The following is an 18,448-nucleotide window of genomic DNA, read 5'->3' as shown; positions in this document are numbered from 1 at the left end:
ATCGGGAGATCTAAGCAGGTGCTACACCGTACCTAAGGGTGACCTGCAGGCTACTGCAGGTCTGCCAGCTGTTTTGGTCGATAGGTATCTCCGCTACCCAGGAGGCTGTTGAGCGCTCGATTAAGATAACCTGTCGTAAATTGTGAATAGAAGACCAGACAATGTTGTTGAGGGGAATTGATTGAATGGCCTCATTCTGCTTCTCTGTCTGATCGTCCTATGGTGTATAAAATGGAATGTAATGACGGGATATGTATCAACTTTAAGGAGTTTAATGTAGGTTGGAGTGGGGTTTATCGGGAAATGGTGTGCTCTAGGACCTGTTCTTGTGTTTCATTGTTCAATATTCTGTATTCTGAACGCATTGTGCAATAGTCTCCGCTCCAGGACCCAGATGCAAAGGGGGAGGACACTCTCTTTGAAAAAGCTCCATTTTCGTCCCCACCAATATCGCTAGGCCGAGGGCCCGCGAAGGAGAATCCCTGAGATGTTGCCTCTAGCGTGACGGCGCTTTGGAATTACGTTGTCCAACGTTTAATACGACGCCATGAGACTTTCATCCACATTTGATAGCTTAATTTAATTGTTAATCAAGCATACATAAATGTAGCCAAACAGAACAGCGTTACGCTGGGGTCAAGGTACAAAATATAATACCAACATCAACACATAATAAAAGGTTATATAGGTTAGCAAGTGCATATAAGATATCTGCAAATACAGTCAGACAGAAAAAATATAGTCTAAGACTATTTTTAGTAAATCCATGAATGTTGCAGAAATCGGAATCAGTATGTGAACAAGAGTTTCACAGCCAGTGTTTGGTGACAATCAGTGCTTTCTTCCTCACTGGAACTGACGGTGTCTGACGCTGGTCGTGGATGATGGGACGGCGTAAGTGAAGCTTCAATTTGTGTCTGTCCCATGGAGTGGGTATGGAGGGAACTTCACGCTGTGCCTGATCCTGGGAGTGATGGACAGAGTGGAGGGAGGTTCACTGTGCGTTTGCCTCGGGTAATGTGTGAAGGGACGATTCGGAGGACACTTCATTCTGTGTCTGACCCCGGGAAAATGGGATGGGAGAATGTATAGCGGAATTCACTCGGTGTCTGATCTGAGGAGTCGCTGTTGCAGTGCCCATCACTGGGACAACTCTCTCCTGCCTTTTAATACCTTAGCCGACTGCACACATTCACTGAGTCAATGAATATGGCCTTGCCCCCTCCCTGAACCATTTCCCTTTACCACACCTCCCTCCAAGAGGACCACAGGAAGAGAGTCATTCCGTTTGGGGGCTTGCTTGCCTCAATGGCCCAGCGAGCTATGTCGGCTGGAGTCAGAGGTTTATGCTTTGGGTCTTGTTAGGTTAACCCATGCCAAACATGTCAAAAAATAGACCCAAGACTGAGAGTGATCGACCAGTCCTCTAGGTTTGGGACAGCTCAGGGCTAACAACCTTGACAGGTAAATCCTCACCTGTCACTCGTTCGGCATCCCATCCATTCCGTTGGACACCACTCCTCAGCACTAGCACTAGTAGGCCAGTCGTCCGATCAAGTCTGTTCTGCCATTCGATCATGGCCAATTTAAATCATATCGATCACCGTCAACGGTTCTGAACCCTCAGCCTCGGCCCCAGCAACCGCTTTCAACAGACTGTTGCGATTCAAGGGCGCAGTTCACCCCCATCTTTCCGGAGGGCTGTTGGGAATGGGGAATATATACCGGCCTTGTTGGATCTCATAGAGAAACAGAAACATAGAAATCCTACAGCACAATATATGCCCTTCGGCCCACGAATTTGTGTCGTACATGTCATTACTGTAGAAATCACTAGGCTGACCCATAGCTCTATATTTTTCCAAGCTCCATGTATCTATACAAAAGTCTCCTAAAAGACCCTATCGTATCCGCCTTCACCACCGTGGCCGGCAGACCATTCCGGTGCTCACCGTAAAAAAAAACTTACTCCTGACATCTCCTCTGTACTTACTCCCCAGCACCTTAAGCCTGTGTCCTGTTGTGGCAACCATTTCAGCCTTGGGAAAAAGCCTTGACTATCCACAGGATCAACGCCCTCTCAACATCTTATACACTTCTATTAGGGGACCTCTCATCCTCTGTCGCTCCAAGGAGAAAAAGCCAGGTTGACTGAAACTGTTTTCATAAGGCATGCTCCCCAATCCAGGTAACATCTTTGTAAATCTCTGCACCCTTTCTATGGCTTCTACATGCTTCCTGCAGTGAAACGACCAGAATTGAGCACTGTACTCAAGGTGGATTCTGACCAGGGTCCTATATAGCTGCAGCATTACCTCTCGGCTCTTAAATTCATTTCCACAATTGATGAAGGCCAATACACCGTATGCCTTCTTAACCACAGAGTCAACCTGCGCAGCTCCTTCGAACGTCCTATGGACTCGGACCCCAAGATCCCTCTGATCCTTCACACTGCCAAGAGTCTTCTGAAAGTAACTGGGCATTTCTAGTTTAACGTGCAGAAGCCAATGAGACCTTGTAATATTGTGAAACTAGAACTCACAGGAGGCTACAGCACTTCCAAAGAGCTCAATAACTACAGAGCACGCGCGGTTGAGTATTCCCCATTAACTATATTCCCCAACATCCTTCGCAACGCAGCGCATGCCCTCTAGCAATAGCTTTTTAGACTACATTCCCCAGAAGCCTACAACAACCGCATATTTCCACTTCTGGAAAGTGGCCGCGCCTCACGCAGTGTTCTTGTTTGCCGTCTGCTTTCCAAACGGGTGAATTGGCGTTGACTCCGTTTACCCCGCCCGGCAGGCAGATGTTTGAACATAATTGCAGTCAGCAGGGTGAGTGTCAGTGCATTAGAGATGCAGAATTATAAATGGTAGCAAATCCAGTCCGCAATATGTTGTATCTCAATGCACGGAGTTTATGAAATAAGGTAGATGATCCTGTTGCATTATTACAAATTCTCAGGTACGATATTCTGTTCATCACTGAGTCGTGGCTGAAGGAAGGTTGCAGTTAGGAGCCAAATATCAAAGGCTGCACATTGTATTAGTGGGATAGGAAGGAAGGCAGAGGGGGTGGGGCGGCTCTGCTGGTAAAGAATGGGATCAATTCAGTAGAAAGATGTGACATAGGATCGGACGATATTCAATCCTTGTCGGCTGAGTTAAGCAACTGCAAGAGTAAAATGACTCTGATGAAGGTATACAAAAGCGCCCCAAGAGTATCTGGGATATGGACCACAGCTTACAACAGGAAATAGAATAGGCGTGTCAAAAGGACAATGCCATGATAGTCATACGAGATTTCAACATGCAGGTCGGTTGGAAAAATCAGGTTGGAAATGAATCTCAAGAGAGTGAGGTTGTTGAACGCCTAGGAGATGGTTTTGTAGAAAAGTTTGTCATTGAGCCTACTTTGGGATCAGCTATTCTGGATTGGGTTTATGTAATAAACCGGAGGTGATCAGGAAGCTTAAGATACAAAAAAAAATAAATTGGTGAGTAGAGGTATTCTGCAGTGGTTGGTGCCGGGAACTCTTCTTTTTATGTTGTATATCAATAAGTTAGATGATGGAATAGTTTGAAGATGATTGGAAGATTGGTGGAGCGGGAGTTAGAATTGAGACAGATAGGATGCAGACGGACTTAGACAGATTCGGGGAATGGGCATAAAAGTGGCAAATGAAATATATATGGTCATGCACTTTGGTAACAGAAAAAAATGTACGGACTATTTTCTAAATGGGGGAGAAAATCAGAAAATCGGAGATGCGAAGGAAACACCTAAAGGTTTATTTGGAGGTAAAATCGGTGGTGAAGAAGACAAATGCAATGTTCGTATTCATTTCAAGCGTTCTGGAATACAGGAGCAGGGATGTGATGCTGAGGCTTTTTCTTATTTTTTTTTATTTCTTTTTCAATCTTTTTATTATTATTATTATTTTTATTAATATCAACAAAATAAAATTGATACTTAGGTAATGGGATTACAAACATACACATTTCAACTGAACATGAAAGAATTCATAAGCAATGGTTACAGTATAAATGAGTATTCCCAAATCATGGACGATAAAATTTACAAATAAACAAGGCAAACCTAGGTATATCATAATATATATTTAAAAAAACAGAAAAAAGAAAAAGAAAAGAAAATATGCAAAAAAACCTAATCTAATAATCTAATATCTAATAAGGAAAAAACAAAAAAAAGAAAAAAGAGAAAAAGAAAAAGAAAAAATGGGAAAAAAGGGCTTTTTATAATAACTCACAAAAATTCAAAATCATCAGTGTCGTCAACTCCGATTCTCTCAACATATATAAAATCGAAACTGGAAAAACAAATAGGCTTGGAACAGGGTCATATTACATCATATGAAAATATTGAATAAATGGTCTCCATATTTTTTCAAATTTAATAGAAGTATCAAATACAACACTTCTAATTTTTTCTAAATTTAGACATAACATAGTTGGAGAAAACCAATGAAATACGGTAGGAGGATTAATTTCTTTCCAATTCAACAAAATACATCTTCTAGCCATTAATGTAAGAAATGCAATCATTCGACAAGCAGAAGAGGATAAATGGAGTGAGTCCATCATTGGTAAACCAAAAATTGCAGTAATAGGATGAGGTTATAAATCAATGTTCAATACCGTAGAAATAATATCAAAAATGTCTTTCCAATATTTTTTCAAAAGCGGACAGGACCAGAACATATGAGTTAAAGACGCTGTCTCAGAATGACATCTGTCACAAATAGGATTTATATAGGAATAAAAATGAGCCAATTTATCCTTGGACATATGAGCCCTATGCACAACCTTAAACTGTATTAATGAATGTTTAGCACATATAGATGATGTATTAACTAATTGAAGAATTTTATCCCAATTCTCAATAGGGATAGTAAGGTTAAGTTCTCTTTCCCAATCATTTTTAATCTTATAGAAGGGCTCTGAACGTATCTTCATAATTATATTGTAAAGTTTTGATATTAGCCCTTTCTAAGAAGGATTTAGTTCAAACAAATTCTCCAAAATATCTAAAGACAGAAAATTTGGAAAAGTAGGAAGTACAGTATTTAAGAAATTCCTAATCTGTAAAATCTAAAAAAATGAAATCTAGGCAAATTATATTTATTAGATAATTGTTCAAAAGACATAAAACAATTATCCAAAAATAAATCGGAAAATCGTATTAATCCTTTAGTCTTCCAAGCTGAAAAGCTTGGTCTATAATAGAAGGATAAAAAAGCAATTGAATACAATAGGAATATTTAAAACAAACTGAGTCAACCGAAAAAAGTTCCGAAATTGAAACCATATACGTAAAGTATGGTTAACTATCGGGTTGTCAATTCGTTTCGGCAATTTAGAAAGAACAAAGGGAAGAGAAGTCCCTAAAATAGAACCCAATGAAACTTCTTGTACAGATTTAATTTCTAGGTTCACCCAATGAGGGCTAAAAGATATATCCCGATCCTTTAATCAACATATCAAATATCGGATATTAACAGCCCAATAATAAAATCTAAAATTAGGCAATGCGAATCCACCTTCCTTCCTTGCCTTCTGTAAATATTTTTTTACCTAATCTAGGAGTTTTATTCTGCCATATATATGAGGAAATTTTTGAATCAACATTAGCAAAAAAAGATTTCGGAATAAAAATTGGTACCGCTTGAAATATATATAAAAACTTGGGTAAAATAACCATCTTAATAGTATTAATCCGACCTATCAGAGATAAAGATACTGGTGACCATTTAGTAATAAAACATTTAATCTGATCGATTAAGGGTAAAAAATTAACCTTAAATAAGTCCTTATAGTTTTTTGTGATTTTAATCCCTAAGTAAATAAAAGAGTCATTAACTAATTTATAAGGGAAATTTCCATAAATTGGAACCTGTCTATTTAAAGGAAACAATTCACTCTTATTAAGATTTAATTTATACTACAGTTGGCTCAATTACTAAATTGAGCCAACTGCAGGAATGGATTTCTCAGGATCAGAAATAAACAATAATAAATCATCTGCATTTAATGATAGCTTATGTATATCTGTCCCACGATTAATGCCAAAAATGTTCTGTGATTCTCTGATAGCAATTGCCAAGGGTTCTAAAGCAATATCAAATAATAATGGACTAAGAGGACAGCCTTGTCTAGTACCCCGAAATAAACGAAAAAAGGGAGATCTTTGATTGTTAGTAAGAACCGAGGCTACTGGAGTATGATATATCAGTTTAATCCAGGAAATAAATGTCGGACTAAAATTAAACTTCTCAAGCACATTAAATAAGTATGGCCATTCAACTCTATCAAATGCTTTCTCCACATCTAATGAAATGACACATTCTGAAGTGCTATGTGAAGGAGTATAAACAATATTCACCAATCTCCTAACATTGAAAAAAGAATAGCGATTTTTAATAAACACAGTTTGATCTTCCGAAATAATTAGGGGTAATACCTTCTCCAGCCTGGATGCCAGTAACTTGGAAAAGATCTTGGAATCTACATTCAATAAAGATATTGGTCTATAGAGGCTTTTTAAGGCACCGGTGAGTCCTCACTTGTGTATTGTGAACAGTTTGGGCTGTTCATCTGAGAAAAGAAGTGCAGGCACTGGAGAGGGCTCAAAGGAGGTTCAGAAGGATGATTCCGGTAATGAAAAGGATATCATACGAGGAACGTTGAATAGCTCCGGGTCTGTACTTTCTGGTATTCAAAAGGTTTGATGGGATGTCATTAAAACCCATTTCTGGAGAACACAAGAAGCCAGACAGCATCTTGGAAAAATGTACAGTCGACGTTTCGGGTTGAGAAAATTCGGCAGGACCGGGCGGTAAATGATGAGGAGTAGATTGAAAAGGTCGGGAGAGGTGAGAGAGAAACACAAGTTAATACTGGAAACCGGGAAGGGAGGGATGAAGTAAAGAGCTGGGAAGATGACTGGTGAAAGACATACAAGGCTCGAAAAGGGAAGAGGACAGAAGCTGATGAAAGAAAGATAAGGTAGAAGGCACAACAGAGGGAAGCGATGGGCACGCAAGGTGAGAAAGGAAAATAGGGGATGTGGAGTTGTATCGCAGGGAGGGCATTATCGTAAGTTTGAGAAATCAATTTTCATGCCATCAAGTGGAGTAAGTCAGCGATTGCTATATCGGAATGGAAACTGGGCCGGCTCCAAGAGAACGGAGACCTGATAGAATTTTGGAAGGTTATGAAATGCACAGACAGAGAGTATATTTTACCCAAGGTTGAAATGTCTAACATCAAAGAGCATGTATTTAAGAGGAGAGGGCGTAATTCCAAATGATATGCGAGGTGCAAACAGTTTACACACAGAGTGATGGGTGCTTGGTGTTGCGCAGACTGGGTTGGTGGTAAACACAGATAGTTTAGAGTCTTTATAGAGATGTTTATATCGGCAAAATGAGCTTAATGGAAGGATATCGACAGTGCATAGGCAGAGGGGATTAGATTAATTGGCCATTAATTTACTGATTTAATTGATCCCGGCCATTGTAGGGCGAATGGCCTCTCCCTGTGCTATACTGTTCTACACTCTATGTTCTAAGAGATTAGAATAAAAGTGCAGGAAAGCCTCGAACGCTGATCATACCTGCAGCCGACCGTCCACTGTGGCTGTGGTCAGGAGATACTGGTCGGCTGAGGGCCGACGAGCTATTCCGTCAGACATTCCTATTTGAGGTGGGATTGCGGTTCGGGGTCTCACCCTGTAGCTCATGCTCGGCGAAGGCCAGCTGGAGCGAGGCAAACACGGAGCGCTTGAAGACCTGACGGAAGTCGCTGCCGGCGAAGACGTAGATAAGAGGGTTGAGGGCGCTGTTGAATGAGGCCAGGGCTTGAAAGAATATGAACCATCCCTCAGGAACAGTTATGTAGAAATGTATTGAGAGGACGCAGAGACTGAAGGGGAGCCAGCATATCACAAAGGCGGCGACCGCGATCACGATCAGGCGTATGGGCTTCCAGGACTTAGCAAACCTTTCCCTGTGCAGCCTCCAGCCAAGGACGGCGTAACTAATAACCATAATCACAAAGGGGGGGCAGAAGCAGAAGGCCATCACAATAGGCATAGTATTGAAAAGATTCCAACTGAAGAGTATAGCCAGCCACATGGCGATGGCTATGACCCAGGCCACGAAGCAGGTCACACGTACCCATGCGAGTCTCAGATGTTGCTGGAACCAGATGGGCCGTGTAACAGCCAGGCAGCGATAGATGCTGATCAGGCATAACAGATATACGCTGGCAAAAGCGTTTAGGTACATAATTGACATCCACAATGGCAGGTTGATGTTCATGAAGTACCCAGAGGAGATCACGAAAAAGCTAATAATGAGGAAGGAGAGAAGTAGGCAATGCATCAGGTCAGCCGCAGCCAGGTTCAGGAAGCACACAGTGTGGGCCTTACTCTTCATTTTGAAGCCGGTCACCCAGATGACTGCGCCGTTGCCCGGGACGCCCAGTAGGACGATGAGCGTGAAGATGACCATTGACATAACGAATAGTGCTTCCAATCCGATCGTCAATTCACTGTCCATGTAATTATAGGAAGGGAGAGTCTCACTGAGCGTCGAATTGGACATTCCTTCAGAGAGCGACATCGTCGGGTCTGGTGGTGGAAAAATTGTGGAAGTTAGAAGGGTGAAGAATTGAGCGAAACGCTATTGAGGGAGGAAGGAGAGAACGAAGAAGGAAGGAGGCCACATGGAACAGAAACAGGACACATAATATGGCAGTGAAGTCGGAGTAAGTCTGCTGCAGCGCAGAGACTACAATCTTCTTTCATTACTCGCCACTGGACCCTGACCGCCCGTGTGGTGGCTGCCCGTGTTTGAGCCTCACCCAATGAAACGAAGTCACACGGAGGCGTTCCCTGTGAAGGGTATCCACCCTAACACCGCGGTTCTGTGGATCCTAGATCAGCCTCTGCAGCCAGGAGAATATTACACTGGACTCGAGTGAGCAGGCTGCTACAGCCACTAATATTAGTTCCTGTTACCGTGTGGGTTTGCTCTGGGTACTCCGGTTTTCGCCATGTTCCACAGACGTACTAGTTATGAGGTAATTTGGTCATTGTAAAATATCTCTGTTACAGGAGGGCGACGGAGTAGAACCCAAGCGCTGGACACTGGCACGTCGACTCAGTTGGGGAGGCTGGCGTAGACCTGAACGTAGAGCAGGAAACCAGAGGAATCTTGACAAGGAGACGGGATTCACAGGGACTCTCTAGAACTAGAGCGGAACTTAGAATTACCGGTTCTAATCAGAACAGGTAACGAAGTATCACTCGAGAATCGACCAACGAACTGGCAACCTGTTATCGAGTCGCCATTGTACTTATTTCCCAGTCTCTGATGAAAGCCAGATGTACGATAATTGGGTAACTGGCAGCAATTGACTGAAATTGGGGCATGATCAGGGAGAAAGAAGTGTTGAAGGGGAACGGCCAACCGGAACCATGACAATCTCGTGAAGAGGCTGCGGTTAAATAGGTTGGTTGCTGGGCGGTGCGGGCTCATTGGGCAGAAAGGCCTGTTCCACCTGAGTCTCTCAATACAGTATGTGCCTAAGACTTTTGCAGAGTACTGTATAATGCGCAGGAATACAGTACAGAAATATCCCACAATATTGAGCAGAAACAACTAAATACGTAGTCACATGGCCGATAGTATGAATCGCGTCTGGTGACACAATCTGCAATTCCCTCACATTCATGAGCTCATGCAAACGTCTCTCAAAAAATCTCAATGTATCTGCCACCACCACCTCAGACAGCACATTCCTGCTGATTACATATCATTTCATCTTACCCCCTCTCAACTTAAACACAAGTCCTGTGCATTTCTACCCTGGAAAAAGATACTGTCAGTCAACTCTATCTCTGCTGTCGTAACCTTATAAACTACTTCAACCACTGCTCCACTACAACCATTACTAGCATTACTACTACTATTGCTACAAGTACATTGTAGGGACAGGCCCTTGGCCGAGCAGGCCATGCCTACGATTTTCCCATTTACACCAATAATTTTTGAAACCCTTTTAATCAGTGACCCTGTATGTCTCATCTGCTTATGTCCCTGCATAAATATCTCTGAAACGTAGTCATTGGATATGACGTTTGCCATTCTGGCAGCCACGCTGAAGCTCTCAACTGATTATGGACGACATGGTTCAATAGTGATTGGCATAGCTTTGCCGCAGCGCCAACGAACCAAGTTCCATTCACGTCGCTGTCTGCAGGGAGTTTAGAAGTTGACCCCGAAAACGCGTGGATTTCTTCTGTGTGCTCCGCTTTCCGCGCACATAAGATTATGAGTCGGTAAGATATAGGGGCAGAATGAGGCTATTTGGTCGATCGAGTCTGTTCCGCCATTTTCCTTCTCAGACCAAATCTCTTGCTTCCCCCACCCCGTATTCGAACATGCCCTGACCAATTAAAAAGCTATTAACATTTGCGTTAAAAATATATAAATATACAGCAGTCTGCTGGATGAATTCCACAGTATCACTATTCTCTGGCTTTAGGAAGTCCTCATAATCTCGCTTCTGAAAGGACGGCCCTCTCATCTGAGGCTGTATCGTTTATACTTAGCCTACATTACCATAGGAAATATCTACTCCATATCTACTCTATCGAGGCCGTTTAACATTCGACAGGTTTCGATGAAGACAACCCCCATTCTTCTGACTTACGGAGAGTAGAAGCCCAGGATCATGGAACATTCCTCATATTACAAACTTTTCAACCGCAGAAACTTGAGACGCCAGTAGATTAATTGAGTACATGGGGGTAATTGCGCGGCACAGTCTCGTCGGGCCAGAAGGGACGGTTACGGTGCTTTTTCTCCATATTTATTTAAAAATTAAAATAAATTAAAAAAAAACTATCACTTATATTCGGATAAGTTTCTTTTCGTTCCTTCAAGGTAAATATAAACCTTACCTCAATGTTGATCCTACCAAGGAAAAGCGATTCTGACTGTCTACGCCATCTCTGTAGCTGTTATCTTATTTTCTTTTGTCAGGTCATCCGTCAGCGGCTTTCGCCGCTTGGAAAACAAGCTCAGCCTTTGCAACTTCTGAAGTTCTTCTCAATGAACTGCATATTGACAATCCCACTGCCCTGCCTTCATTGCCTGACTGAGTGCAATCTCGTGAAAAACCCTCCCAAAAGCAGTAAGGCAGGATTTTCTTTCGCGGCGCAGGTCCGCTGATGATCCCTGATCAGCCGCCACATTTCCAAATTAATATAAAACCATGGAAATGTATCTCACCCTATCCTGGAATCTCCGGCTCCGTCCCGGTCCTTAGCAGTTTCGGATACTTGTGCACAGACGTTAAATTCTCCTGAAAGCACGAAAGAAATCTTGAGCAGACCTGCACAGCGACGGGCGGTGGGATTCCTCGAGTGTTCGAGCTATATCGAGGAGTTGTGTCTTGTGCGGAATTTGGATGCTGATTTAGCAAAGGTGGGAAATTGGTTCCGAGTTAGCCGAGGAGATGAGTTACTCCACCTCGGTAGAGACTCTCTTGGTTTCAAGTTCCAAGAAGCTCAATATAAGGAAGTTGATGTGTTGACATCATGAGATTACATTTTACGCAGGAAGCACTGAAGAACAAAACATTTCCTTTTATTTTTGAGAAGTAAAGTAGATAAAGAGGCCACGTAGTTAATTTCTGAAATTAACCCCATATGGTCAAGTGACGTATTTACCTTCAGACGTTTGTGGTTCCCCAGAACTTTCTCACTAGGAATAGTGAATCCACACACTTCATGCAGGTGTCTTCCACAGTGAACACTGAAGGAAAATACCTACTCAGGTGGTCCGCCGTTTCCGTGTCCGCCTTTACTACCTCTCCAGCACCCTCTCACAGCCGTCCAAGCCCTGAGGGTTTGAAGGTCCAAGAAGCCCAATACGAGGAAGTTCAGGTGTTGACATCATTTGATAATACTTTACTCAGAGAGCAGTGAAGAACAAAGCATGTGCATCATTTTTTGAGCAGTATAACAGATAGAGAAGCCACGTGATTAACTTCTGCCGCACACTATGCGAATGGACAGTGCAGAGGGGGTTTCTTTCTGAGATTACTCCATCTGGTCCAGGTGACTGATCTACCCCAGAACTTTGAGGCTCTCCAGAACTTTCTTTCCAGGAATGCTGAATTCACACCCATCATGCTATTGTCTTCCACAGTGAGCACGGATGCAAAATACATATTCAGGTGATCTACCAATTCCGTGCCCCCCATTACTACCTCCACAGCACCTGTTTACAGCTGCCCAATATCCATTCTCGTCTGTCTTTTACACTTTACTTATCTTAGGAAACATTTGGTATCCTCTTTAATATTATTGGTCAGCTTACCTTCGTTTTCCATCTTCACCTTCTTAATCACTTTTTAGTTTCCTTCTGTTGCTTTTTAAAAGCTTTCTAATCCTCTGAATTCACAGTGTTTCTTGCTGTATTATTAATGTTTACCGTTTGGATTTCTGTTGGCTTTAACTTCTTTTCTTGGCCACGATTGTTTCATTTTGCCTTCAGAATACTTCGTTCTGTTGGGATGTATATATGCGGTGCCTTCGAACTGCCGACAGAAATTCCAGCCGGTGCTGTTCTGCCAACGTCCTAAATGTTCTTTTGCAATCAATTTTGGCCAACTCCTTTCTATGACCCTAATTACCTTTATTCTGCTTTAACCGTATACATCTTTGTTTAGCGTAACTTTCTCAGGATAAATTCAATCATATTGTGATCACTTTTCCTTTAGTGTTCCTTTTCCTCAAGCTTTTTATTCAATTCCTCAGCGACTAAGACAGGGAGCTCTTACACTTGCAGTTTCTTAGCTCCATCCACAACGATTCAATACTTTTCTTTCTATTGTCAGCTCTTCCTAATGATTTAATTTCATTCTTTCAGCATCAGACCCACGCCACCCCCTCTGCCGTCCTGTCTGTCCTTGCGGTACATTGTATATCCCTGGACATTGGGCTCCTAGCTTTTATCTTCCTTCAGCCACACAAGAATATTGGACCGCCTCGGGTTCAAGTGTAATCAGTCTCTTTTGAACAAGTCATACCTTCCCCAGAAGAGATCCCAATGACAGATGCATCTATGTCCCTGCGTGCCCCCTGCACTAGTTCATCAGCTACGGAATCATCTGCCAATTCTTCCTATTCTTACGATGACTGGCTCCTGACACAGGTAGCCTCGTTTCTTAGTTTCTACCGAATTCCCTAAAATCTCTCTTCAGGGTCTCCTCACTTTGTCTCCCTATTTCATTCACGCTAATACGTACTAACACTTATGGCTCTCACCCTCGTCTTTGGGAATGCCTTGGACCGATTCAGAGACATCCCTGATCCTGGCAGCAGGGAGGCAACATGCCACTCATATATCGTTACTGCGCCCACACAACCTCATCTCATTTTCTTTCACTATGGGATCTCCTATTAACACTCTGCAGTCGTTTTTACATCTCTGCTCTTCGGAGCCACAGCTCCAGATTCAGTAACCTGGTCACTGTTTCCCCATCTGTCCCGGTAGGGCGACCCCCTCAACAGTATTTAATGTTGTATAATTATTACTGAAGGAAACAGCCACAGGTGTAGTCTGCACTGGCTGTTCAGTTCCACTCTTTATCCTGACAGTCGCCCATTTACCTGACCCCTGCATTCTAGGGTTAGGGTTGACGACCTCCCCTGTAACCTCTGTTTAGCACCTCCCCATTTACCCGTATGAGCCGAAGCACATGCAGCTGCAGCTCCAGTTCCTTAATACGTTCTCTCAGAATCTGCAACTCGGTGCACCTGGTTCGGATGTGTTTACCTGGGACTCCGGGCAATCCATATCCCACACAGAGTACAAAACACTGCCCCTGGAGCCATTTCCACTAAGAATGAACAAATAGATAGATAGATAGATAGATAGATAGATAGATAGATAGATAGATAGATAGATAGATACTTTATTCATCCCCATGGGGAAATTCAACATTTTTTCCAATGTCCCATACACTTGTTGTAGCAAAAACTCATTACATACAATACTTAACTCAGTAATAATATGATATGCATCTAAATCACTAACTCAAAAAGCATTAATAATAGCTTTAAAAAAGTTCTTAAGTCCTGGCAGTTGAATTGTAAAGCCTAATGGCATTGGGGAGTATTGACCTCTTCATCCTGTCTGAGGAGCATTGCATCGACAGTAACCTGTCGCTGAAACTGCTTCTCTGTCTCTGGATGGTGCTATGTAGAGGATGTTCAGGGTTTTCCATAATTGACCGTAGCCTACTCAGCGCCCTTCGCTCAGCTACCGATGTTAAACTCTCCAGTACTTTGCCCACGACAGAGCCCGCCTTCCTTATCAGCTTATTAAGACGTGAGGCGTCCTTCTTCTTAATGCTTCCTCCCCAACACGCCACCACAAAGAAGAGGGCGCTCTCAACAACTGACCTATAGAACATCTTCAGCATCTCACTGCAGACATTGAATGACGCCAACCTTCTAAGGAAGTACAGTCGACTCTGTGCCTTCCTGCACAAGGCATCTGTGTTGGCAGTCCAGTCTAAGAACAAAGAGAGAGAACAACTTAAAATAGATTCTTCTCCCAAGCCTGATCTAGCCGAAATCTAATTAGCCAAAGACACTCCAGACACTGGCACATCCAAAAGAATGGCCGCTAAGGTGGCTCTTGAGTTATTGTTATTGACCCTTTCTAATGGATCCCTCTTGCTGAATTGACGCTCTTCGAATCAATTTCCACCAAGCTCTGTCTTTAAAATCTCGATAGATCCCCGTTCTGATGGAAATGTAGCTCTTTCTACAGTGATTTTGATTGCCCATCTCAGCGAAAGCTGTCGCGAAGGACTGCTTTTTAAATCATGAACACGGATCTGACTGAAAGATAACTCTTTTTAGACGCTGCATCTTGCTGATTGGTGGCTCCTCAGCTCAGAGGAATGACCGTGAAACTCTGTCTTTCAGATTCGATCGCCATTCTGACTGAATTGCAGCTCTTTTTACGCAGCGCTGTCGTTGATTAAGTTTGTGTCAGTCATTTAACCCTGGTATTTTGTGTTTCATCTTGTAAAGTGTATTCTGATTGGCTCGGTCACTCCGCGTCCTGTTATTACCAATGTGGACACCTGATTCGAGCTTATTGCGAATATATCAAAAGGACAGGCAGGAAGGAGAGGAGAAGGCATGGCTCAATTGGTAAAAAAAGAGAAAATAAATCATTAGAAAGAGGTGACATGGGAGCTGACGGTGTTGAGTCAATGTGGATAGAGCTAAGGAACTGCAAGGGTAAAAATATGTTGATGGGATATATATATAGATATATATATATATATATATATATATATATATAGACCCCCTAACAGCAGTAAGGACGTGGTCTACAAGTTACAAAGGGAGGTGGAAATGCATGTCAAAAGGTCAATGTTACAATAGTCACGAGGGATTTCAATAGATAGGCAGATAAGGAAAATCAGGTTGGTGTGCGATTCCAAAAGGGGGAAATTCTAGAGTGCCTATGGGATGTACGTTTGAGGGCAGCTCATGGTTAAGCCCACTCAGAGTCAGCTATTCTGGACTGAGTGTTGTGCAATGAACCGCGATCGATTAGAGAGCTTAAGATAAAAGGATCCTTAGGGGAGAGTGACCAGAATATGATCGAATTCACCCTGAAATTTGAGAAAGCGAAGCTAAAGTCAGATATAGCATATTAGAGTGGAGTAAAGGAAATTAAAGAGATGAAAAAGAGGAACTGGCCAGAATCGATTGGAAAAGAACACTAGAAGGGTTGTCGGCAGAACAGCAATATCTGGAAATTCTGAAAGCAATTCGGAAGGCATAGTAGATATGCTTTCCAAAGAGGAAGACTAATACGAACGGCAAAATGGCTCAACGCTGTCTAACAATGGAAGTCAAAACCAACGTAAAAGGCAACGAGAGGGCGTACAGTAGAGTAAAAAAGTCATGGGAGTTAGAAGATTGAAAGCTTTTAAATAGCATCAGAAGGTAACAGAAAAGTATTAAAGTGGAAAGATGGAATACGTAGGTAAGCTAGCCAATAATATTAATGTGTATAACAACGATTTCCTCAGATACATAAAGTGTTAAAGAGAGGCGTGTTTGGATATTGGATTGCAGCAGAACGATGCTGGACTGTTAGTAATTGGGAACAAGGAAATGGCGGATGAAATGAATAAGTATTTTGCATCAGTATTCACTGTAGAAGACACTAGTCGTGCAGTGGAAGTTTCGGTTATCATGGATCATGAAGTTATCATTACTAGAGAAAACATTCTTCGGAAACTGATAGTTCTGAACGCGGATAAGACACCTGGACTGGATGGTGTTCAGAAAGTGTTCAGAAAGAGGTGACTGAAGAGATTGTAAATACATCAGTAATGATATTTCAAGAATCAGTGGATTTTGGAATAGCTCCGAAGACTGGAAAATTGCGAACGTCATTCCACTCTTCAAGAAGGGACAGAGGCAGAAGAAAGGATACTGTACGCCAGTTAGCCTGATCGCAGTGGTTGGGAAAATTTTGGAGTCGATTGTTAAGGATATGGTTTCGGGGAACCTGGAAGCACATGATAAATTAGGCCCTAGTCTGCATGGTTTCCTCAAGGGATAATTTTGCTTGACTATTCTGTCGGAATTCTTTGAAGGAATAATAAGCAGGATAGGCAATGGCGAATCGGTCGTTGTTGTATACAGTACTTAGATTTTCCGAAGGAAGTTCATCATGTGTCACCCACGATGCTGCTTATCAAGCCATGAGCCTCTGGTATTACGAAAGAGATTCTTGTATGTAGAAAGCAGTGGTTGATTGGCAAGAGGCAAAGAGCGGGATTGAAAGGAAATTATTTTCTGGTCGGCTGCAAGAGCTTAGTGATGTTCCGCTTCCGTGTTGTGACCGCTTCTTTCTACGGCATATATCAATGATTAGGATGATAGAATTGATGGCCTTGTTGCAATGATTGCAGATGATAGGAAACCAATGGGGGGCAGGTCACTTTGAGGAAATGTGGAGGCAAAAAAGGACTTAGACAGTTTAAGAGAATGGACAAAGTGGCACATGGAATACAATGTCGGGAATTGTATGGTCATGCACCTTTGTAGAAGAAATGAAAGGGTTGACTGTTTTCTAATTAGAAAGAAAACACAAAATTGAAGACACAAAGGGATTTGGGAGTCATTGTCCAGTATTTTCGAAAGGTTATTTTGCAGGTTCAGTCTGTGACGAGGAAGGCCATTCGATGCAAGCATTCATTTCAAGTGGAGTAGAATATAAAAGCAAGGATGTAATTTTGAGTTTAAATAAAGCACTGGCGAGGCATCACATGGGTGCTTATCTTAGAAAGGATGTGCTGACACTGGAAAGGGCTCACAGGAGGTTCAGGACAACGTTTCCAGTATTGAACGTCTTGTCACATGAAGGACGTTTGATGGCTCTGAACCTGTGTTCAGTGAAATTAAGAAGAATGAGGAGTGACAAAATAGAAAGGTATAGAATAGTGAAATGCCTGGATAGAGTGGATGTTGGATGAGCATCTCCTATGGCGTGAGTGTCTAAGACCAAAGAACACAGCCTCAAAAAATGGCTTCCTTTTGAACAGACATGAGGCGGGTTCTTCAGCCAGATTGGTGAATTTTTGGAATTTCTTGCCACAGGCAGCTGTGGAGGCCAAGACGTGATGTACATTTAAGACATAGGTTGATAGATTCTTGATTGGTCAGAGCATGAACGTATACGGCAGGAAGGCAGGAGGCTGGACTGAAATGTGGATCGGCCATGATGAAATGTCGGAGCAGACTCGATGGACTCATTCCGCTCTTATATCCGATTGTCTTACTGTCTCATGCTCTTCCATTGGTTAACTTGTTCTTCTGTAGTGATAATTTCTTTATCTCTCTGGGCTCTGCTCTCACTTAAGTTTAGTGGTGTATAACTTCTTATCAGACTTGCATATCCTTGCATGAAATGCTGAATACAGTTTTCATCGATGAAACTGTATCTTTAGAAGTATCATGGCACTGTTCTGAAATTTCTTTATGAATTTATTCCCTTTTTCCTTTCTGTGCTATGTAGTCTTAATCTTTGTGTGTACCTGTGTACACAGTGTATTCCAAAATTTGTCATATCAGTTCTTATTTTTCTTTGTAAATATTGCTTCTAACCATTGTTGGTAGAATCTCAGATGGTGACGAAAGGGCGTACAGGAGCGAGTGGAGTGTTGTCACAGCAACAACCTAGCACTCAAAGTCAGTAAGATGAAAGAGATGATTGTGGGCTTCAGGGTAAGACGAAAGAACACATACCAATCCTCATATAGGGAATAGAAATGAGAGTGAGCAGTTTCTAGTTCCTGGCTGTCAAGAT

General features: G+C 42.4%; 1 protein-coding gene across 1 annotated transcript; it reads right to left on the bottom strand.

Annotated features, from left to right (window-relative positions):
• Nucleotides 1-6,819: 6,819 nt before the first annotated feature.
• On the bottom strand, nucleotides 6,820-11,552 carry LOC140715617 (N-formyl peptide receptor 3-like). Its single transcript, XM_073027986.1, has 2 exons — nucleotides 11,324-11,552; nucleotides 6,820-8,655 (listed from the first exon to the last, which is right to left on the bottom strand). Exon 2 carries the CDS (start codon nucleotides 8,645-8,647, stop codon nucleotides 7,709-7,711), a length of 939 nt encoding a protein of 312 aa, XP_072884087.1. The 5' UTR covers nucleotides 8,648-8,655; nucleotides 11,324-11,552; the 3' UTR covers nucleotides 6,820-7,708.
• Nucleotides 11,553-18,448: the final 6,896 nt, after the last annotated feature.

Source organism: Hemitrygon akajei, chromosome 24 (genome assembly GCF_048418815.1).
Source record: "Hemitrygon akajei chromosome 24, sHemAka1.3, whole genome shotgun sequence".
Classification (NCBI taxonomy): domain Eukaryota; kingdom Metazoa; phylum Chordata; class Chondrichthyes; order Myliobatiformes; family Dasyatidae; genus Hemitrygon; species Hemitrygon akajei.
The sequence above is the reverse complement of the archived record's forward strand: the minus strand, read 5'-3'. Positions and strand labels throughout refer to the sequence as shown.